The sequence below is a fragment of the Ceratotherium simum genome, chromosome 11 (genome assembly GCF_057802395.1).
Source record: "Ceratotherium simum simum isolate JZ-2026a chromosome 11, ASM5780239v1, whole genome shotgun sequence".
Classification (NCBI taxonomy): Eukaryota; Metazoa; Chordata; class Mammalia; order Perissodactyla; family Rhinocerotidae; genus Ceratotherium; species Ceratotherium simum.
The window spans coordinates 15006486-15029906 of record NC_141910.1 but is presented as its reverse complement, the minus strand read 5'-3'; the positions used below and the strand labels follow the sequence as shown (position 1 = coordinate 15029906).

At 48.3% G+C, this 23421-nt stretch overlaps 1 protein-coding gene across 16 annotated transcripts in view; it reads left to right on the top strand.

Moving 5' to 3' along the window:
• DYSF (dysferlin) overlaps positions 1 to 23421 on the top strand; it is a 203296-nt gene that overhangs the window by 58146 nt on the left and 121729 nt on the right. For all 16 annotated transcript variants that reach the window (XM_004435553.3, XM_004435548.3, XM_004435559.3 and 13 more), the window contains 5 exons: positions 2080 to 2206; positions 3757 to 3860; positions 12280 to 12348; positions 12479 to 12522; positions 16107 to 16189. In XM_004435553.3, coding sequence (XP_004435610.1) covers positions 2080 to 2206; positions 3757 to 3860; positions 12280 to 12348; positions 12479 to 12522; positions 16107 to 16189 — 427 coding nt within the window. The remainder of the gene's footprint in view (positions 1 to 2079; positions 2207 to 3756; positions 3861 to 12279; positions 12349 to 12478; positions 12523 to 16106; positions 16190 to 23421) is intronic.

Below are 23421 nucleotides of genomic sequence, written 5' to 3'. Positions count from 1 at the left end.
AACTCCCTCCAGCCACACTCTCCCCCTCCTCCGGCCTGGACCCTATCCATAATCATAATTCTCATTATGTGCTTACTAGCCCCTGGGGTCTCCTGCCACACCTCGTGTCCCCCACCATCCCCACCACACACTGTCCACACACTCCTTGGTCCATTTTGGTTACAGAAGTCACGTGGAGGTGCTTGTTGGATGAACATGTGTGCTGTCAACCTCTTCTTTTACTCAAGTGCAGTTTACTCCTTATCACATTCTCTCCAGTGGTTGTTTCTTCTCTTTCCTAAGCTCCAACCTCAGCCTCCCTTAGAGAGGCAGAGCTGCACAGTGGTGGATGCTGTGAGCTCCTGAAGCTCCCTCGGTCCTCAGCTCATTTCCCATCTTCATTCGTCTTCCCTCCCTTCCCATCCCCCAGCCCCCATCCTACTACCTACTTTGCCTTGTCCTCCGCCGTCTTGTTCAATCAGCTCCTCCTGGTCTCTTCTCTTGCCCCTGTCCTCTGGCTCCTGTTCTTTGATCTGTATCAGGCTTAAGATGTCCCTATCCTAAAACATCCTTGCCTTGACCCATTTCTCCCCACCCCTCCAAGCTGTTTTCACCTTCCTTCCAGTTGTCCCCAACTTCTTGAGAGAGTACACTGCGTTCCTTTTCTCCGCTCCCTTACCAGCTGCTCACTCCTTCTCCTCTTCAGTATGATTCCCACCACCTCTCCTCCCTGAAACCACTTGCTTGAGGGTCACTCACTGCCAAATCCCAGCAGCTCTTGTCTGTCGTTAATCTACTCAGTTGCTCGACCCAGTTTGATTCCAGAGCCCATGTCTTATTTGTAACTCTCTCCTCCGTTAGCATTCTTGACTCTCCTGATTCTTTTCCTTTTATTTTTTTTTAAATGGATCCTTCAAATTTAGTGGCTCAACAAAATTCCACTGCCTGCCTCTTGGCTGTGTCTTTGACCCTCACTGTGGAGGAGCCCATCTCTTTCTACCTGAGACTCCTAAATTGCTCATCTCCAGCCTGGATCTTCGGAGCTCTAGACACTCAGTTTCAGTTGCCTCATAATAAATCCACATTAACATGTCTTGTAGGCCCCTCTAACTTAACATACGAAAACCCAGTATCGTTGGCTCCCCATCCTGTGTTAGGCAACATCTTAGGAAATGGCACTATCATCCACTTAGCCCCCCAAGCCAGAGGCCTGAGTTCCATTCTTCAGCTCTTGGTCCCACATCCGTCAGTCCACATGCATGTAGTTGGCCAGTCTTGTTGGCATGACAACCTCAGTGCATGCTTTTCCTCATTCCCATCCCAGCACCAGTTACACCAGCTGCTGTAACAAAGATACCCCAAATAAGAGGTGTTAAGGAAGATAGAAGTTTATTTGTCTCCCTCATAAATACCTGGGTAGGCAGTCCAGAATTGGCATGGTGCTTCCACAGTGATCAGAGACCTAGGCTCCTGGTCTTTGCTCCATCATCTTCACGCAGCTTCCATCTCATGGTTCAAGATATTGGGAACTGGTTGCTCCAGTTCCCATCATGATGTCTGTATTCCAGCCAGTGGAATGGAAGAAAAGAACTTTGCTTAAAAGTCTGGTTTCCCTGCAAGATGGTGAGCTCCATGGGGCCGGGGTCTCTGTCTGTCCACCTTGTTCACTGCACCATCCCTCGCCCTTCAGCGCCACGTTGACACTAAGTAGTCACTCAGTAAATCCTTTCTGAGTGAATGAACAGATGTTGTGAAGACAGAGTGGCCAGCCTAGACCTCAGTCACTTCTGCACTATATTCTAGTGGGTGGAGTAGGGAGGAGACTAAAGTTTGTGGACAACCCACTGTGTGCCACACGCATTTACATTGTCATTGAAGTCGATCCTTCCAACAGCCTGTGGGGTGGGTACTACTGTCTCCACTGTGCAGATGAGGAAGCAGAGTCTCAGGGTAAGGAATCTGCCTGAGATCACATGCTAGTAAGTGGTAGGGTGAGATCAGCCTTTCTTCAAAAGGCACCATTTCAGTGGGATCGGTTGAGGAAGGGAAAACATTGTGCTCAAGAGCACTTTAAGTCATCATATTTGGTTTGCGTTGTAGCTGGAGAGAAAGGACCCCTCTGAAGACAAGGAGGACATTGAAGGAAACCTGCTCAGGCCAACTGGCGTGGCCCTTCGAGGAGCGCACTTCTGCCTGAAGGTCTTCAGGGCTGAGGACTTACCACAGAGTAAGTCTGGTGCCCTCTCTGTGTCAATGCCCACCTGTGACTGTGCGGAGAGTCCCTGGGCTCCCTGAGGGGAAGGAGATGGAGGGGCTGGCCCTCTGCTCCCTCCCAGCCTCCCCTGGGCCTGGCTTCCTCACCCCGAGGGTCTATTAGATCAGTGCCCAGCCCAACCCTCCCTCTGCTCCGCCCTCCAGGGAAGGCTCACACCCTCTATAGGTTTCACAAGGGTTTAAAAACTTCTTAACTCCAGAAAAGCAATCAGAATGAATGAAAAGTAATACAAATGCTGGTGGAGTTACAGAGATGCAAGACATCTTGAGAGTAAGAGCTGCCCCTGGGATCCATTTCAGCATCCTCTAGGCCTGGTCTGGCTGCTTAGTGGCTCCATGGACCCATTGTCTTGGTTCTCACTGGGGAGTCAGCACCATTTGGACTCTGGTCTGTGCTCATGGCTGGATCTCATTGATTTTCTTTCCCTCCTTGAGGAAGCCCCAGCCTGCAAGTTGGCTGACCCTGGGCTGGGGAAATATCGCTGAAATGTTGGAAAGGCTCAATGTCCACAGATGAAGAGCGGGTGTCCCGTTTGCCTGGGACTGTCCTGGCTTTAGCGCTGAAAGTCCCATGTCCCAGGAACCCCTCAGTTCTGGGAAAACTGGGGCAATGAGTCACCCTAGCTGTGGTCATGTCCTCATCCTTCCCGGAAGGCCAGTGTGCCCACTGCCTTGTTGTCACAGTGACTAGTCCCATCCCGTCCCCACCCTGTGTTCTCAGTAACTGCTGGGGGAATTACACTGAATATTCTAGAGCCGTGGGTGTCAATACAGGCTGCACATTAAAACCACCTGGGAGCTTTAAAGAAGTACAGACACCTAGGCCCCACCTCCAGTGTTTCGGATGAACTTGGTTTGGAGTATGGCTCACACGTGCATAGTTTTTAAGGGCTCCCGGGTGGTTTGGTCGTGCTGTGGCCGTGAGCCACTGTTTTGGAGCGTGCATTGGTATAATCAAGCCAGTCGCCATCCATAGCAGAGTCGGCAAGAACATTTGCTACTTGGTTCCCTGCTTACAAGTTTTGAATAAAGCTAATTGTTTGAGGGTTTCTGCTTTGACTAATGACATCAATAAATGAAATGGGATCCTTCTGTATAAGCTTAATTGAACCAAAGTCAAGGGGAAAGGCTTTAAATAAGTAATGGGTATTAAATGGGCATTAAAATACATGCTTAAAAATAGTCTGCATTTATTGGTTGAAACTACGTAGAAGTGAGGCTGGTAATTGGTTTCTAATCAATCAATCAATCCATTGGCGGACCTGTTCTGAAAGCCTTGAGAGCAGGGGGACAGTGAACAAGCCGTTTGGGGCTGGGCAAAGAAGCAGTGTGGTGCTCTCAGCTGCTGTTCTGAGACGGCCCTCCCTCCTGGGAGTCCCTAGGTGAGGGTCCACGGTGTCTGTCTCAGGGAGTCCCAAGACTGCTGGGAGACGGACAGGAGGAAGGTCGGGGTTTTGGAGGGGGGAGAGCGGTGGGCAGTGACCAGCGTGTCCCTCTCCTCAGTGGACGATGCTGTGATGGACAGCGTGAAGCAGATCTTTGGCTTTGACAGTAACAAGAAGAACCTGGTGGATCCCTTCATGGAAGTCAGCTTTGCCGGGAAAATGGTAAGCAGCAAGGAAGCAGGAGGATGATTGTGGGAGGGCAACCGCTGGGCGTCGCTGTGGACGGGCGCTGTGTGGAGTACAGGACAGCGAGGCGCACACACGCTGCCCTCAGCGCCCCCCGTCAGAGGCGTGTGCACGGGAGGGGGCTGATTGTGGGACACGGGGTGAGACCTCACACAGGCCCAGCTCTCTGGGGCTGCCATGCACACGCATGTGGACAGATCTGCCTGGGGTGTGAGACAGACACATAGGTGTGGATGGGCATGGAGAGGACAGACAGACAGTGGATAGATAGAGGAATATTTGAGGGAAAATTAAGCAATAGCACAAAAACCAGGCGTGAAGGCATACAGATAGGAAACTAAAAAAAATATGTAATAAAAACATAATTATTTTTAAAAAGTTGTGGCAGGAGTTGGGCAGAGAAAGGCCACTCTGGAGGGGGTCCTAGGGGTCACTCATACCTCTCTTCCTTGCAGCCCACCTGCCCAGAGGCAGGGCTGTTGTTCCAGTCCCTGTTGATTTCTGCCTGGCCCCTCCCTCCATCCCACCCCATACAGGATGGCTGTGCCCAGCGTTTGTCTGCCCATCCTACGTCTGCCCATCCTACGGGCTCTCCCCGGTGGCATCGGCCACTCCCAGGCTTCAGCTGTCACCTCTTTGCAGAGGACTTGCACAGCTCTATTTAACACGGACCCTCCCTTACACTCCAGACCTCCCCATGCCTCAGCGCAACTCTACCCGCTGCCCCTGGGGCCCTTTAAAGAAGTCGCCTTCGACCCCCACCTGCCCCACTTCCAGAAGCCTCCGTCCTAACCAGGTACCGCCATCAAAGGCAGAAAATGTGACCCTGCCTCGATTCTTCCCTCTTTTTTAACCTCCCTACATCAACCGTGCCACACCTAGCTCTTAACTTCAAATATGTCCCGAGGCCCATCCCTTCTCTCAGCTTCTAGGCCACTGTCATCTCTTCCCAGGACCACACAGCAGCCTTGGGTACGTTGTCTAGTCTGGGCTCTAGACTAGAGCCCACCAGAATAATTAGTCTAAAACACAGCCTTGTCTGTGCAATGAAGTTCAAACCGCATAACCTGGCTGACCGGGTCCCCGCAGCCGAATTTTCTCCACCCCATCTCGGCGTCCATAGCCGGTACAGTCTTTGCGCGAATGAGAAAGCGGCGCCCCTATCGGGCGGACGCAGCTCTTCAGCCCGGCTTGGAGAGCAGGGTGGGCGGGGCTCAGCCCCACGTGCTCCCCCCTGGCGCCCCTGCCTGGGTACGGACTGCACAGCTCTCACGGTGCAGTGTGTCCCGTGTCGTCTGCCCCGTCTCTCGGTTCCCTGCGCGGTCACACCTCTAGCCTTTGCCAATGCCGTTGCGCTCGGTGCCCTTCCTGGCCGTTTTTTCCCTGAGTGTGTTGCATCTTTCCATGTCCAGCTTCCGTAAACCCCCCAGGCCTGACGTACTAGTTCAGTCCTCGGCGCTCCACGGCGCCTTAGGCACGGCTCTCTTTTAGCCTATTTTCCATTCGATTCCAGTATTTGTTGGTGTCTGTTTCTCCGACTTTCGGGCAAGAACCCGATCTTATTGACTCCATAACCTCAGAGCAGAGACTGTGGTGGAAATGGCTGGAAATGTGGAAAAATGACATATGAAGGGGGGCGCAGACTCTGCCCCGGCTTCCGGAACCCTGCGGAGGAGCCTCTGAGCTTTGCGCCGCCTTCAGGGAGTCGGCGGGGTGGGGTCAGCGCCCTCCGAGCACCCGCTAACCTTGCGGGGAGGTCTACCCGCTGCAGCATCGGGGTGTAGGGGGTGCTGAGGCGGATGACTTGGGTGTTAACGGGAAAATAGCAACTGGGCAGAGGAGAAGGGCTGAGAATCTGAGCTGGTGGACGGAGGGTGGCGCCCTGCCGCCGGCTCCCCCTGCGCTCCGGAGGCAGAGCGGGGAGGCGGAAGACAACAGGCAGGCGTTAGAGGACGCTTGGAGAGGAGTTTAAAAAATCGACAATAAACAATAAAAGGCGAGGGTGGTGATGGAGAAGGTGTGGGTTCCCATCCACACAGAACTTTGTAGTTTTCCTTTAACTTAATCTTTTCTCAGATTCGTTTTGAAAAGAAACAAGTCTGCCTGCCCATCCCGAAAATAAAGGGACCCCTGGGGTGGGGGGGGCTGGGGGTGGGTGCCTGGACTTCCTTTTTTCCCCCCTCTTTTATGTTTCTTTACTTTCTTCTTTTATTATTGATGCACATATTTACTAAGAAATTTTGAAAAATGCAGAAAAAAGTAAATAAAATGACCTATAACGCATCATGCAAAATTCATGTTTGGTGCCTATCTTTCTAGTTTTTTCCTATGTATAGATAGTAGATATTTTTTTCCCAACTCTTTATTTTAAATGTTTTAAAACGTAAAGAAAAGTTAGAAGATTGTTTCCATGAACACCCACCCACTGGTATGGCCTCTACTTTGATTAAATAATTGCTAGCGTTTTGCTGCATTTGCCTTCTCTCTCTCTCCATAGATACTTTTTTTTTTTTTTCTGGCTGAATCATTTAAAACCTAGTTGCAGACTTGACCCCTAAAGGCTTCAGCATGCATCTCTGGAGAAAAAGAAGATTCTTTGTAACCACAATAACATTATCACACCCAGGAAATTAACAATTATTCCCTAATATTGTTAGATACTGGCTCATATACATTTTCTCTGATTACCCCAAAAATGTCTTTTTAAGCTGGTTTAATTTTGGTCTAATCTAAGACCCAACTGGAGTTCATGCTCTGCATTTGGTTGTCAGGCTTCTTTAGTCTCTCTGGTAACAGTCTTTCACCATCCCTCACACCTCTCAGTCTTTCTCACCCCGTGACATTCGATTTTTGAAGCCCCCAAGCCATTTGTCTATGTTCTGGATTTGTGCGATTGTTTCCTTCTGGTGTTGTTTAACTTGTTTCTCTGGCCCCTATATTTCCTGTAAACTGGAAATGAGATCTCGAGACCAGATTAGGTTGAGATTAAGTATTTTGGCAAGAACTCTTCATAGGTGATGTTCCGTATATCATATTGCATCACAACAGGAAGCAATAATGTCAGGTTGTCCCATCATGTGTGATAATCGTCTGATCATTTGGTTATGATGGTGTCTCCAGATCTCTCGTTTGTCAGAGTACATGCTCCCCTTTGTAATTTGCAAGTAATCTGTGGGCAATATCTCAGGGCTGTGCAGGTATCCTGTTTTCCAGCAACCTCTTACCTGATAGTCTATGCAGCAATTAACCTCCTTGCCTGAACAAGTCGTTTACTTGGGGTTGCAAAGTGGTGATTTTCTCTTTATCATCCCTTCTCTCTTTCTTAGCTGGCGTTTTTCTGTCAAGAAGAGCTTTCCTTCTGCTGTCCCTTTGAGTATTACTGTGGACCTCAATACTCTTTATTAATTCAGTGTGTTAAAACCATTCATTGTGTTGGATGTATGAATTGTCCTGAAGCTGGCCGTTGGGAGCCCCTTCAAGCTGGCTCCTCCATCCTGAGCCCAACTCAGGGTCTCAAGGAAAATGTACGTGGGAGAGGTACCTCACATTTTAAACTCCTTCATCCTGAGTAAATGCTCACTGCGGGTCCTACCCAAATGCAGTTCTGGTTTGGGCTAGGGGTCAGGGTCTGATGTCCTGTACTTGGCCTCAGGAGGGACTGTGACAGGGTGAATAAAGGCAACGGGAAACGGGAAGGTTGGCTGGACAGCCTTGTGGGACACTTACTCCAAGGCCTGGGATCAACTTTCCCAGTTTGACAGATGGAGAAATTCATGTCCCGAGACTCTTTCTATTCCCTATTCCCAACATGGTCGGGTGCTTGGATGGTGGATAGAACCAAGACGGAACTGCCTTCAAATTCAACAGCTTTCCTTGGAGCTAAGTCTCAGAGCTCTGGGGCTCCTGGCTGCTCCTGGGTCCTTGCCAGCACCTTGATCTCCCGAGGTCTTCTCCTGTCCTGAGATGCCCTTGGCTGGCCCTGGGGAATTTTCCAGGAAAGTGCAAATGTCTGGGGGAGCTGCTGGAGGTAGGGGACCTGGCCAGGCGAGGGACTATATAAAGCTGATTGGGGGCTGGGCTCCTGCAAGAAGCTGCACTCTCCATTTTCCCTCTAGAAGGAAGGGGCTTATTATGAAGAGGCAGCTGAGACCCTCCCTCTTGAAAGCTTCAGCCTGGTCTGCCTCCTCTATGGCCCCCAGGCCTCTGTGTTCCCCTCTCTCTCCTCCAGCCACCTCGTCTGGCCTCTTCCCGCTCTCTCTGCTACCCTTACTGCCTGTCTCATTCTGCCTGTCCCTCTCTCTCGGTGAGCTGGTGTGTCACTTTTTCTCATTACATCCTAATCTGAAGAGCTGTGAGGTTTTGTCCTATGTGTGACCACCCACCTCAGCCTGGCCCTCTTGGCATTTCCTCTTATGGACACTTGGTGGCACTGTTATCTAAGATGTGAACCATGCCTGATCAGGCCAAGCTACTAAGAGGGAATGGGAGGGGTGTGTGTGTGTGTGTGTGGGCTTCTTGGTGATATGGGAGAAGGAAAGGGAGAGTACTTGGAGGGCAGGGTGGGAGGCTTTAAAACAACTTTTTTTTTCTGAACGTAAGAATAAAACCTATTTTATTGTTAAAAAAAAAGGAAAAAATCAGAGAAAACCAAGGAAAATGAAAAAAATTAACCACGTTTCTGTACCCCACGGTACCCTGGAGATAACTACTGTTAACATTTGTGTGTATTTCCTTCTAGTATGTTTTTCTACCTGTTGCTCTCATTCCCAACCCTCCCCTGTACCCCACTGGAAAAAATTGGATTCAGATTACAGTTGATCTTTATTATTTGTGGATTCCATATTTGCAAATTCACTTACTCCCTAAAATTTATTTGTAGCCCCAGAATCAATACTCGTGGTTCTTCCATGATATTTGCACATGCGTGCAGAAGGGTGAAAAATTTGAGTTGGCCGATGTGCATGTTGCCAGCTGAGTTGCAACAACACGACGCTCCACCTTTTTGGTTCAGCTCTCATCCTGTGAATAAGTGTCCTTTTCTTGGTCTACTTAGTGTCGTGCTTTTCGTGCTGTTCATTGGTAATCTCACTGTTTAAAATGGTCCCCAAATGTAGGTTCCGTCTAGGCGTCTTACATGCGAGAAGGCTGTGACGTGCCTTACGGGGAAAATCAGTGTTAGATAAGCTTCATTCAGGCAAGAGTTATAGCGCTGTTGGCCACAATTTCAATGTTAATGAACCAACAGTATGTAATAAATAAGGTGTCTTTAAACAGAAACACGCGTAACACAAGGTTATGTGTTGATTAGTTGACGAAAATGTGTCCGATGCTGTCAGGAACCTAACCCTAAATTTACCCTGGAAGCAATGGTTTAGGATTCATTAATTCGGGGTTCTTGGTGATTTATAGACCATGTACTACCACCAATAATGAGAACCAACCATATCTATGTGGTTAGGTAAACCACTTTTATTGTCTGATATTTCCTTACGTTATTAAATAGCCTCTGAAATCAGTTTTTTTGATGACTGCGTAATATTCTATTAGATGAATATAACATAACATTTAACCTATTTTTAGATAATTTTTTTGTTGTTGTAATTTTCTTCTTTTATGAACAACTCGGTGACCAATCAGCGTACAGGGATCTTTGTCCATACTCAGATTGCTTTTCCATAGGGAAGTTTCTAGAACTGGGCAGAGGGTGTGCTTATTTTTAAGCATTTGATACAGATGGCCAAATAGCCCTCCAGAAAGGTTGTACTAATTACTCTGCATCAGGAAATGAAGGAAGGTTAAAAAAAAAAAAAGGCTCAGAGAAGAGAAGAGGAGGAAGAGGAGGACGAAGCTTGGGGCTGCCTTGTCTGAGTGTGTGGCGAGTGGAACAGGGTATGGGAAGGCTGGTGAGGCCTCCTAGGGCCAGAGGCAGTGCTGACCTGGGGTGTGGCAGGGGGACTCACTGTGTTCAGGCTCCCAGACCCACATCCCAGTGGCTCTCTCAGAGGGAACCCCCGAGGGCAGCCGGGTGGAAGCGCTTGCTGTAGAGGAGGCCTGCGACTCCCCGGGGCTGGAGCGGCCCCACATGCACCACTCCAGGATGTGGGGACGGCTGTGCCTTCTTGTTCCAGGAGAGAGTCCTTTCTTTTCCTTTTATTTAAAAATTTTGTTCAGCTAATTTTTGAACTAGGTAATATATTTATTATATATACTACATATATTTATCTATTATCTATCTATCTATCTATCTATCTATCTATCTATCTATCTATCTATCGTCTATCATGGAAACTCTCCCTCTCGCTCTGTACCCATCCAACAATTCATCCATTCATTTCCTCCCTTGCAAAGGAATCCAGTACAATTACTCTCTGTTGCGCTGTTCCGGATTCATTCTGCACATGCAAGCCAATCTGACTATAAATTTTTGCTTTTTACCCTCTGAACACAAATGGTTGCACATGACGCTCACTGCTCTGCACCTTGCTTTTTAATTTTTCTTTTTTTCCCAGTTTTATTGAGATATTGACATACAGCACCGTACAAGTTTAAGGTGTACAGCATAGTGACTTGATTTATGTATATTGTGAAGTGATTACCACAATAAGATTAGTTAACATCCATCCTCTTGTGTAGATACAAAAAGAAAAAAGAAAAAAATGTTTTTTTCCTTGTGATGAGAACTCTTAGGATCGTAACAACTTTCAAATACCACACAGCAGTGTTAACTATAGTCACCACGATGTACATTATATCCCCAGTACTTAGCTTTTTTTGATTAATAATATAACTTGGAGATTGTTTCATGTCATTCTTTTTAGAGCTGCATAGTACTCCACTGTGTGGACAGACTATTATTTATTTAACCCGCTGTCTACTGGTGGACACATGGGTTGTTCCAGATCCTCACTCTTTCAAGCCATGCAGCAGTGAATAACCTCATCCATGTGTCATTCTGCGTGCGTGCAAGTATTTCTGTAGGATAAGTGTCTAGAGGTAGAAGTGATAGGTCAAAGGGTATTTGCATTGGTAATTTTGATAGATAGTGGCCAATTGCCCATTGGAGGGGTCCAGTTATTTTGTTCTCTCACCAGCAAAATATGAGCTTGTGGTTTCCCTATAGCCTTGCCAAGAGAGGGCTGTTAGATGTTAGAGATTTTTATAGATCCGATGGATGAGAAATGGTATGTCATTAGTTTTATTTTTGTTTCTTTCATTATGAGGCAGGTTGAGCCTCTTTTATGTGCTTTACAACCCTTGGTATATCCCTTCCTGAGAACTGCCTGTTCCTCTCTTCCCATTGTTTCATGGGATTGCCGGTCTCTCTTGCTTCCTTACTCCTTTCTTGGCTCATACGAGGGCCAGATCTTGGCACCCATCCCTGCTCCCAGCATTTGCTTGGGCTCTTTTCACAGAGAGGAGGGGAAGGTGAAGATGCGGGCTGGCACTGGGTGGACCAGGGATGGAGACAAAGTCCTGGCCCCCGAGGAGGCTGCACCCTCATTTGATGGAGGAACTGAAGCCCCCACTCTATGTCAGATGCTCAATAGATGAGATAATGCCCATAAAATGCTCAGCACAATGAAGGGCCCATAGTAAATGCTCTGAGAAAGGCTGCTCATTATTTTTATGTGTAGGACATGCAGACCTGCCAGGATCTATATATCTGCAATGGAGTCTTTAGCTGCTGTCCCCATGTGGTACACGATGCCCTGGGCGGGCTAGGGGGTCTGGCGCCTCCCGGGCACTCCAAGGGCACAGTAGAGCACACGAGCTGCTGGTTTGGATCCAGTTTCTATCTCTGCTAGGTTTCTTTCGTGTGGAAAGCCTGGTTAAGAGCAAGGCTGATCTGAGTAGAATGTGGCTTATGGGGTTTGCATCTTCACTGAATTTTCCTCTCACTCTCAGATGCTGGGGCACAGCCCCGAGCCCTGGCCTTCCAGCTCCCCTCTCCTATTCCCCTCCCCCATCCCTAATCTTATGGGGGTCACAGTCTTCCAAAAGTGCCGGTGATCTGGGCTGGTGGTCAGAGAGGAGTGCCTCAGGCCATAGGCTCCTGGGAAAGCCAGTCTGGACTCAGCCCCACATTCAGGGGCATGTCCATAGTGGGAGATGTGGAGGGGGATTTCTAGCCAGAGGTAGGAGCTAAGGGTAGAAGGGCTGTGGCATTCAGGCAGTCTATCCTCCTTGCCCACCCCTCAGCTTTGCCTCTGACCTGCCACTTGTCTCTGTAAAAATTTCCTGTTTCTGAGCCCACAGCCCCAGGGCCCCCAGGGCCGTCTGCCCAGCCTGAAGTGTGGCTCGCATGGCAGAGAATGGCTGCCGACTGGTGTGGGGGTCCCTGAGGGAGCCCAGAGTCCCAGTGGAGCTCCATCCACCTGTCCTCTGTGTCTTCTAGCTCTGCAGCAAGATCCTGGAGAAGACGGCCAACCCTCAATGGAACCAGAGCATCACGCTGCCTGTCATGGTGAGCCTTGCCCCCTGCAGGCCCACCCCAGGAAGCCCTGGGCTCCCGGCCTCCCAGCATCCTGCCTGCATCCTGGACTTCTGTTTCTGTAAAAGGAGCCCGCCCCAACATGTCTCTCTTCCCTCCATAGTTTCCCTCCATGTCTGAAAAAATGAGGATTCGCGTCATAGACTGGTGAGTCCGGGGTCTCCGCGTCTTTAGAGGTGGCTGTCCTCAGGGGTCACTGGGTCCTTCAGTTTCCTTCAGTTCAGTCTGCACGTAGTGGGAGAGTCTGTTTCAGGGGAGGTAGTCTCCCCTGGGGGAGCCCAGAGAAGGAGAGGGCGTGGGCTGTTCTTGGGAAGCTTACTCACAGCCGGACTCCGAGGTAGATAAGGAGGGCAGCCAGGTAGGGCTGGAAGGGCTCCAGGAGCCCCAAGATCACCTAGGGCAGGAGGTGCCAGGAAGGCGTCGTGGAGGAGGTGGGGTTTTGATAAGTCCAGGGTGAGGGCATTCCAGTAAGGAGAGGATCAGTAGCAAAGGCAAGGAGGCTGGGAAGAGCAGAGCTTCTGGGAGGATGGGCCATGATGTCCCATGGGTTGGTGGGTTGGAATGGAAGGGTCTCCAGGCTGGGAAAGTGGGCCAGGTTGCACGAGCAGGGGTTGCCATTGCAGGCTTGCAACAGGTGAGGGCAATAGCCACATGGACATCCTAGAAAAATAATAGTATCGGACACTTATTGAGCACCTACTGTGCGCCAGGCCCTGTGCCCAGCAAGCACTTTCTGTGCATGATCTCACCTGATCCTCAGCTCACCTTGCAGCATGATCCTACTTCACAAATGAGGGAGCAGGTTTGCAAAGATCGAGTGACCTGCCAGAGGTGACAGCTGGGAAGTGACCGAGGCCAGGCTCAAACCCAAACCTGCTGCTCCCACAGCCTGTGTTCTTAACCACTGGGCCATGCTGCCTCTGCTATGTTGAGGGGTCTCTCTCATACCCGAGGGGCCATTAGGGGCCCACACACATGATCTCCAGGACCTTCCATACGCCAGGCTTTCCAAAAGGAGAGAGTTGTCCTTTCTCTGCCCCTGAAAAGTCTTGGCCCTGTGGTTCCCAGCGTGTTGTCCTTTGGTCTTGGGCCCATGGCACCCCCAGCCAGGAGGATAATGAGAGACCAGGGAAAACCCCCAGGCCACAGAGCCATTAAAGTGTGCGCCAGTTCCCCAAGCCTAAAGAAAACAGCTTTGGAGAATTAGAGGAGAGGAAGGGAGCAAGGAGGGCCAGGAAGGAGAGGCCTCCAGGGCCCCGACCGCTGGTATGTTCCGTGGGGAAGCGGTTTGGGGGAGAGATATGTTTTACATCCACAGACGGCCTCTTCACCTCAGCTTGTGGTGTATGCCCGCACATGTGTGCGTTGTTTTGACTGTGGGCGGCTGGCTGTGCGTGTCTGTGTGTGTCAGTCGTGTGGACTCGTGTGCGTGTGTGCACACGGGTGCGGTTGTCCTGTCACATGTGGTGTGGACGGGCCTTGCCTGAGTCCGTGTGAGCCGTGTCAAAGGCATCGGCATACTGTACAATCCAAACACATTACGGAATCTGGTGGTTGCATCTCTGGTTTGGGTTGAAGTGGCATTTTTATTGTGAGTCTATTTTCAGACTTGCTATATTTTCCAAAGGCAGCCCCAAGCCCCAGAACCCAACTCTTGGCCAGAAAGCATTCTGCTGCTGCAAGTTCCTATCCCGAAAAGAGCTTTCTTCCCAGAAAACTCAGATAAACTTTCGTTATTACCTGAATCCTGGAAATATGATGTGGTCCATGTGGACTTTGCTCTGTAACTTAATCTTCCATTCAGTTGTTACAAAATTTCTTTTTCATTACAAAACAAAAACCCAAAAAAGTAGCCCCCCACCCCGCGTAAAACCAAACCCTCTCTCCTTCCATTCTCTTTCCTTGCTTACTGGGTTTGGGAAAGACCAGAGGTCAGAAATCCCATTCCTTTCCAAGTGCTGGTCTTTTCTAGGGGTTGGACAGGAAGGCGGTTCAAAGATGCCATCAGCTGTCAGTTATCTGGTGTTGACATTCTTATTGTAAAATGTTTAAGGAAGTTTTTACTTTCCGGTTCTTATCAACACCATTTACCAGGAAAGATGATAAGACTTATGCTGACAATTCACTGTGCCTAATGGAGCCCCACCCCATGGAAAACGGGAAAATGGAAGCTTTCTCACCTTCTTGGGAAATACAGAGAGGAAGGAAGGGAGCAGCTGAGATAGGGTATCTCATGGGCTTAGGATTTACGAGAGTAATAAAAGCACCATGCCCAGGTGTGCCTCTCAAATGGGCTCAGGTGTATCGTCACCTGAAGCCGCCTATGGCCAGAGTACGCACAGCAGGGAGCGAGGGCCTTCAGGACTCCAAGAAGAGGGAAAACGCACCCAGGGAAACTTCTGGGAGGAGTTCGGTCTTGCCCAGCCCAGTGTTTCTCAACCAACCTTGGCACGATGACGTTTTGGGCCAGAAATTCTTTGCTGTGAGAGACTGTCCTGTGTATTGCAGGATGTTTAGCAGCAACCATGGCTTCTCTCTACTCATCCCCCCACCCCATACCAAAAATGTCTCAGACATTGCCAAACGTGCCCTGGGGGTCAGAGTCACTGGACTGAGGACCCCTGGTCTAGCCTGACAGGGGCAGCAGGTGGCTGCAGTCAAAGCTCTGGTTTCCGTGTCAGGCGGATCCGGCCCACATTCCAGCTCTGCCGCCGGGGTAAGTTATTGAACCTTCGAAACCTCGGCGTCCTCTGCAAGTGGGGCTGATTGTCCTACCTGCGTCATAGGGCTGAAGTGAGGAATCAATGAGTGAAGTCACATGACAGTTTTAGCACAGTGCTTGGCTCTTAGTAGCTGCTCAGTCAATGCCAGATATATAGAATCACCAAGGGGGCAAGTGTGGGGCACAGGGGGAGGGTCTGCACAGGACGTTTGCCAATGGGTTCATCAGTCAGTTAGCCTCCTCGAGCTCTCACGCTGGTTGGGAGAGGCAAAGCCTTCCTTCTGGAAAGCAGGAAAGGTCCCTGTACCGCGTACAGGAGCAGCATGTGCCATGGCATGAGCACTAGACCAGGGGTCAGGACCCCAGGGTTTCAGTCTGGCTCTGCCCCTCCCTCCCAGGCAGACGTTGGGCAGGGACCTCCTGGTTCCAAGCCTCAGTTTCCTCCTCATCTGTGCAGCAGAGATGATGATAAAAGTACCTGTCCCTCAAGGCTGTTGTGGGGATCCTGCGATGCAAAGGAGGTTAAAAAGTGCCTTGTCACATATAAAGTCAAATACAAAAAGGAACCATAAGCTAATGTAAGACCGTCGCCTCAGAGAGAGTTTCTTCCCGGTCACCTGGTTTTCTCCTTGGTCTGGGTATTTCTTGAGCTCCTGGGGTCTTGTTCTCGCTGGCTCTGGGGTCTGGCTCCCTGAGCTGCCCCTTGTCCTCACCCTGCCTCCTCCCTCTCAACCTGCAGATGTCCCCACAGACATTAGACTGGCAGGCCAGTGTTGGGTGGCTGATGGGAGCAGATAGTTGACGAGATGGACTAGTTCCCTTTGGAGGAGTCTTGAGCGACACTTTCTTTCCAGTCTCTTTTTCCATAGGATTACTAGGCCTTGGTAACATTCCCACTGTGAAGACTGAGACCCCTAATGATGTATAACCAAGGCCATTTCCTTCTTGGGTGGGCTGTGGCCTGCGGTCCCCCACCCCTGTTCAAGCCCTCCCTGCCCCCTTGCTCTAGGGACCGCCTCACCCACAACGACATCGTGGCTACCACCTACCTGAGCATGTCGAAAATCTCTGCTCCTGGAGGAGAAATAGCAGGTAAGTTCCCCTCAGTTCTGCCCTCTGGTGCCCCGTGCTCTCCCCTGTCCCACCCCTGTCTGTCTTACACCTCTACTTTTGAGAGTTTACAGAAAAGGGAAGGTTATAAGGTCCTTGATGCATGTTTCCGGGGGAGAAGGGCTCTGACCAACGAGAGCAATGGGCTTGTGGACATTTAGAATTCTCCACAGCTTGGATGGTGGGATACACCACCGAGAGGTAGAGAGGGGATAATTCACTCCTGCAGGTGACACTGGTGGCTGTGGCCACGCCATCTACGGGGTTCTATGTTGGCCGACTGTGCTCTAGCAGTTTTTACTTTGAAATAGTTTTATTGGTCTGTTAAAAAGTAGTCCACGGGGGCCGGCCCCGTGGCTTAGTGGTTAAGCACGCGCTCTCCGATGCTGGTGGCCCGGGTTCGGATCCCGGGCGCGCACCGACACACCACTTCTCTAGCCATGCTGAGGCCGCGTCCCACATACAGCAACTAGAAGGATGTGCAGCTATGACATACAACTATCTACTGGGGCTTTGGGGGGAAAATAAATAAATAAATCTTTAAAAAAAAAAAAAAGTAGTCCATGATCATTTTGTAAAACTTTAAAGAGATAATCTGAAAGAATATAACATTTATCCGTGAAATCACCCATAAGCCTACCCTTCCCAGACAAGAACTATTAATATTCTGGAACCTTTCTGTGTGTGTGTATATATACACATATTCATGAAAAACATTGTTTTGAAACAATTTTCCATTGTTTTGAAAATTGCTTCTTGTCACTTGGCAATACAACATAGATGTCTATTCATGTTATTAAATATTCTTCTACAATATAATTTTAAACGAATACACATATTCCATTGTGTGAATGTACCATAATCCATGTTAACTAGTTAATGTTGAATAAGTAGGTGTTTTCTAATTTTTCCACGTTATAAACAACTAACTTTATGTTGAATAGTCTGGTAGCTGAATCTTTATGCAATTCATTATTTTCCTTTTGGATGAATATCTCGAAGTGGAATTGCTGTGTCAAAGGATTTGAACATTTTAAAGCTTTTTGTATATATCAAAATTGCTCTTCAAAAAGACCAGACTAATTTACATTCTAATCACTCACACAAGATATTTTGCTCCACCCTCGCCAACACAGGGTAAAATAATGATATTAAAAAAGAACTTTGGGGCCGGCTCCGTGGCTTAGTGGTTAAGTGCGCGTGCTCTGATGCTGGCGGCCTGGGTTCAGATCCCGGGCGCGCCCCAGGGCACCGCTTCTCCGTCCAACGCGAGGCCGAGTCCCACGTGCAGCAACTAGAAGGATGTGAACCTATGACATACAGCTATCTACTGGGGCTTTGGGGGGAAAAAAATGAATAAATAAAATCTTTAAAAAAAAAAAAAAAAGAACTTTGTTAGTTTGATAGGTAAATTTTATTGTTGCCTTAATTTTCGTTTCATCAATAGCTGGTAAAGTTGACCAATGTGAATTTAAAAATATTTTAATAATTATCTTATACTTAAAAATTGTATATATTTATATACTTTATATTTATTTCATTCTAAACTGCCTATTCATGTTCTTGTGCATATTTCTGATGGTATGTTTGTCTTTTTCTCAGTGTTTCGTACGAGTTCTGTATGTATATGGATGTTAACTTTCTCCCTATTATATGTGTGGTAAATAATTTTTGTCAGTTTTATTTTACTATTTAATAGTTTTTGATGTATAGAAATTTAAAATCTTTTTGTAGCCAAATATGTTAATCTTCCTTAGTGATTAAGGCAAGGATCTAACATTACTCTTTTCAAAATTGTTCTTTGGTGATACCAATACTGTATGTTGAATACTCTTTTCCTTATATTTTGGAATGCCACCATTATCCCCTACTAAATTCCTAAATGTGTTCTTGGGCTTGTTTCTTGATTTTCTATTAGCTTTAATTGGTATGCCTGCTTATTATTTCTGAGGTTTTGGTATCTGGGTTATGCTGGCTCTGTAAAATTAATTGGAAAGACTTAAAGTCTTTTCTAACATCTGGAGAAGTTTATATAACATAAGAATATAGTCTTTTGAGGGTTTGGAAGAATTCACCCATAAAACCATATGGGCTGGGTGCCCTTTTTGAGTGGGTGTTGTACTAACTCTTTAAAAGCTTTTCAGTTTCTCCCATGATCATGGTTATTTTTAGTTTGTTACTTTTACTATAGCCAATTTTGCTAATTTATATTTTTCTAGAAAAGCATTCATTACATTGAGGTCTTCTAATTTATTTACATAGTGTTGTACATAGCAATCTTTTTAATTTAAATAATTCTCTCTACCTGTAGTGTTTTCCCCTTTCTTTTTTCCTACTTTATTGGACTTTTCAGAGAATCAGCTTTTGGATTTATTTACCAATTCTAATGTTTTCTTTTCTTTTCTAATTTTTTATTCTCTCATCTTTTTACCCTTTTTAAAAAACTCTTTAGACTTATTTTGTGGTTTCCTTTTTATTTTTTGTGAGGAAGATTGGCCCTGAGCTAACATCTGTGCCCATCTTCCTCCACTTTATATGCGACGCCACTACAGCATGGCTTGATGGCAGGTCCGTGCCCGGGATTTGAACCTGCAAACCCCAGGCAGCTGAAGCGGAGCACATGAATTTAACCATTACGCCACCGGGCCGGCCCCAGTGTGGTTTCCTTTTTTAACTTTCTTTTTTTTTTTTTTTTTTTTTTAAAGATTTTATTTATTTATTTTTTCCCCCCAAAGCCCCAGTAGATAGTTGTATGTCACAGCTGCACATCCCTCTAGTTGCTGCATGTGGGACCCGGCCTCAGGATGGACGGAGAAGTGGTGCCTTGGTGCACGCCCGGGATCCGAACCCGGGCCACCAGCATCAGAGCGCGCACACTTAACCACCAAGCCACGGGGCCGGCCTCCTTTTTTAACTTTCGAATTAACTTCTTGGGTTTATTTTCCAAATTTCTTATTTAAATCCAGAAAGTATGGTTTCTGCCCCATATATCATGCTTTTGGCCTTCGCAAACCCACGGTTATATTTGACTCTTTTTAATTTTTTACATTTAAATTGTCTATTTTGAATTTGTTTTGGTATACTTTCTGAGAGCACTGCGATTGGATTCCTTTGTAGGTAGTCTTGTTTTTCCGGCTAGATGCTGCTTGTAGGAGTGTATCTTTTTCCTCGTAGTTTAAAAAATTACTTTGATCTCTCTAGGTTCAGGAGTTTTTTCACTGAACTTTGTCTGAGACACGGCGAATTCTTAAATCTGAGCTGAGGAATAATTCCTCTTATTCTAACGTTGTAACATGGACGGATGGCTGAAGGCAGGGTGGGGCAGGGTCAGAGCTGGAGCTCTGGGTTCCAGTTCTGCTTCTCGTTGGCTGAGTTGCCCCAGTCTCCTCTCAGCAGTCCCAACCTCGTGAGGTCGTTTAAGGACCCAGTGAGATTATAAATTCGAAGTTCTTAGAGTGTCTGGTACACAATCAAACCGAAAACAGCGTTTGCTGTTGAGTATCATTATTGGCTTTCTGCATCACTGATCTGATATTTTTCCTGCATCAATTCTGCTTTTTACTGCTTCCTATGTGGTTTAAAATTGGCTTTTGCACTTTTAGTTTCTTGTCATGCCTTCTTTTCCCTCTGTCACTCCTTTTATGTTTTCCTTTTCCTCTTTGTTCTCTCCCAGAAGTTTTGCTTTGTTCCACTAAAGCTATGTCTTCTCGCACTCTGTGGAGGATTCCAAATCATTTCCCGAGAATTTCGGGTCCTGAATCTGACAGATGCTGTTTCCCTGGCCCAGCTGGCACTCTGTTCTTCTCCTGCCTGCTTTGTTCCCCCTCTAACAGGACTTTTTCAGTGTTGGTGTCTTTCTACAGACAGGGTGTGTGGGTCTCTGTCCATCCACTTTCTCAGATCTTTACCTGGAGGGCAGGTTAACGGGCCCAGTTTCCGGAAGTCTCCATCTGGTGCTCTTGAAGTTGACCAGTCACTTCTTCTGGGTTCTCTGAAACATTTTCTTTTTTTAAACTTCTAATTATAAAACATTCAAACACACATGAAAGTGGAGAATTGCACAATAAACTCTTAGGTGCCCTCACTCAGCTTTGACGTCTAGCTGCCCTCTGCTGTTCTGATTTCATTGTTGATACTTGTACTTGGTGGCACACACAGACACAGACTGACTTCCAGAAAACACTGCTGTCAGGGCTCCTCCTGCCCTGGCCCCTCCGCCTCCTGACTGCGGGAACAGCTGTCCCAGGGTGCGGCCCCCCTTCTCTAACGCTTTTCAGATGATTTCTGAGAATGGCTGTCTTGGATGTACATGTAGAAAGATTTGAGCTGGGGGCAGTGCATCATAAGGGTGGGGTGGGAGGGAGGGTATTCTGGCCCCTCCCTGAAGATCAGCACTTCTGGTACGGAAGGAATCTCTTTTCTAGTTTTCTAACTGGGTGCCGTCCCCGTCTCTGAATCCAGGGACAGACCGATAGAGGCACAAAGTGTTTTCTAACAGCCGCTGTTTCATGAGGCTACAGCTGTGCCTGCCATCAGCCGCCTGAGGGGGAGTTTCAATGCCTGGCCCTCCATCAGTCTTCATTTCTGGTGTTGGCCTTGTTCTTTTTCAGAGTCACTATCAATATTTTAATGGGAACGTGAGAAAGATGTTTATTTGGCCACTAGATGGCGCTCAGGTCACGGGCAACCCTGTGGTTCCTGGAGGCATTCAAAGGCAGGACCGCTGTCTCCCACAGATTGTTTCGGAAATAAATGAGAATCTTCCTGCAACCAGCTAACCAGTTCTAAATGTGCTGTTAAATAGCTTGATCTCGGTAACAGTAAAAGAGTTAAAATCACTGCTCAAACTGGCACCGTTCTTCATGACTGCCTTGATGTCCCTTCCCCCACAGGTGTGTCCCGTTCCGAGGCCCTGAAGGTTAGCACCAGCCTCGCTCCCTGCCAGGCTTCTCCCACTTGTCCTGAGGCTACCTCAGAACATGTCACTCCCATTTTCCCTTCAGCTCTTTGTATTTTTTTCCTTCACACTGGGGGGTTCTAGCACATCTGGGCAATGCACGACATCTTATTTCCTCGCTGCTCTCAAAACCCAAACTAAACCAAACTGTAAAAATGGGTTCTTTCTCTATATTCCCCTCATAGTTCACCAGATTATTTGGTCCAACCAGGAGTTTTTGTGTTCGTGTTTTTGTTTTTATTTCCAGTGAGGACACTGGCCTCTTAAGCACTTCTGCCCACAAGTTTGCCTGGGCACACTTAAGTGTTCCTTGGACCTTGTGCTCCAAAGCATTTAGTAAAAATTTGGATTTTTAAAAAGGAGTGCTTTCCTTAGAAGCTGAAGCTCTTTCGAAAGGTAAGGGGCCCATGAGACCCATGAAAACTACACGAATTCTTTCATAACTTTATACGTATGAAAATCATGCCACATAAATAGCACTTGTATCCTGCAGTTTTTCCACAGCTGAGAAATCCGAGGTTAGTTTCTTTCTGTCTTTGGAACGTAGCTGATGATGATTTCCCAGCAGTTCTCGGTTCTCCTCCTGCCTGGCGCGGGCCGGTGTCAGGCGGCCAAGCGTGGGCGTGGGAGATGTGCCGAGAGGCAGAGGCAGCGGCGGGGCTGGCCGCAGGTGATGATGCCTCAGCCTCTCCAGGAGGTGACCTGGGTGTCCCCGGGGACTGTCTGCGGGGCTGTGACGAGCCGCTCATGTGGCTGGGAGGAGCGGCTCTCCTTCTTCTCTGGCTTCCCCCAGGTGAGGGGGATGGGCTTGGCTGCTCAGGCCGCAAAACTGGGAGTATTCATCTGTGTTTTGGGGCTTCCACAGCCCTGGTTCCCTGGGCTTAGGGAAAACACACCAAAACACTTGTATTTTGGCAGAAGTATGAGGAGGACTAAATAGAGGCTTTGTCTTGGGTGGCTTCACTAGTCCTTCTGCCCTTAACTTGATGGGCTGTCTGCAGACACTGGGGAGAGAACCTGGGCTGATCCTCAGCACCCAGAGACCTATGACCCTGCCCCCAAACTAGGACTCACTGGCCTGAGTTGTCAGCAGTGCCATGTTTTATTAGGTGCCCAGCACTGTTCTGGGTTAGGTTTGCTGAACAAATGAATGAAAGAATGAATGAAGGAATTAGTGAAACGTGCCATTGGGAAATAGGCTACTCTGCAGCCACCCACTTGGTCCTCCTAGCCACCAGAGGCATGTGTTGGTCAGAGGCTGGTGGGATTCGGGAGACGTCTGTGTCTGGCTGGGCACCAGTCTGCAGGCAAGACTCAGAGTTGGTCTGTGGGTGGGAAGCCGGGTCTGCCTCCGCAAGAAGCACATGGGGGTTGGAACTATGACCCCGGCCTCATTAGCTCGAGATAACTGGCCGGGCCTGTTTGTAATCATTTGGAAGGAGCTTAAAATGGAATCTGTTTCCTTCCGGTGGGCCCTGGCTGCTGCTCTCCTCGGGCTGCAGCTGTGCCCATGTCGGCCCTCTCATGGCTGCTCAGCTCCCCTGTGACCAGAGGCCTGGCTCCCCCACTGATGAAAACCTATTCCTGTGGATATGAAAGTGGCCAAGAATTCTGGTTCTGTAGCTCTGACTTCTGCCAGCCGGCGTTCCTGGCTGAGGCCGGGCTGTGGAGAGCTGAGGGGCCGGGTCCCAGGGCCTCAAGCCCCCTGGAGCTGGGCCTCGCTCTCCTTGCTGCCTTCTGCACTCACTTGATCAGCCCTGTCCTTGCATCCAGACCTCCACGTTCCCCCTCCTCTCTTCTTCACTCTTTTTCTCTCTCTGTCTCTGCTCTTTCTTCCTTCACAGTGTTTTGCGCAACTCTTGGCTCTTAACTACAATCATGGAGCTACGGGAAAATAGTAATAGGTATTTTTTTTTTGCAGGAGACCAATAGGTAAAGGTGAACAATGAATTAAGTTAATCAGAGATTTCACCAACCACATCCCGCAGCTTGGTCAGGACCCCAGACTTGGTTACACTTAGCTGGTTGGAGGAGACAGAGAAGGTCAGAGTGCAGGAAGAGGCAGAAATCAGAGAGGACAGTGGAAGGAGACTGAGGGGTGCCCACTCCTTTGGGACTGTCTTGTACCTGCCTAGAAGTGACGGACGGATTCCAAGAGCCCAGGAGTAGGCCAGAGCATCTCCTTCCTTGCTTATTTCTAGACACCTCTTACCAGCATTTAGGGCACACCCAAGTGTGTAGAACCTTCAGCTATTGG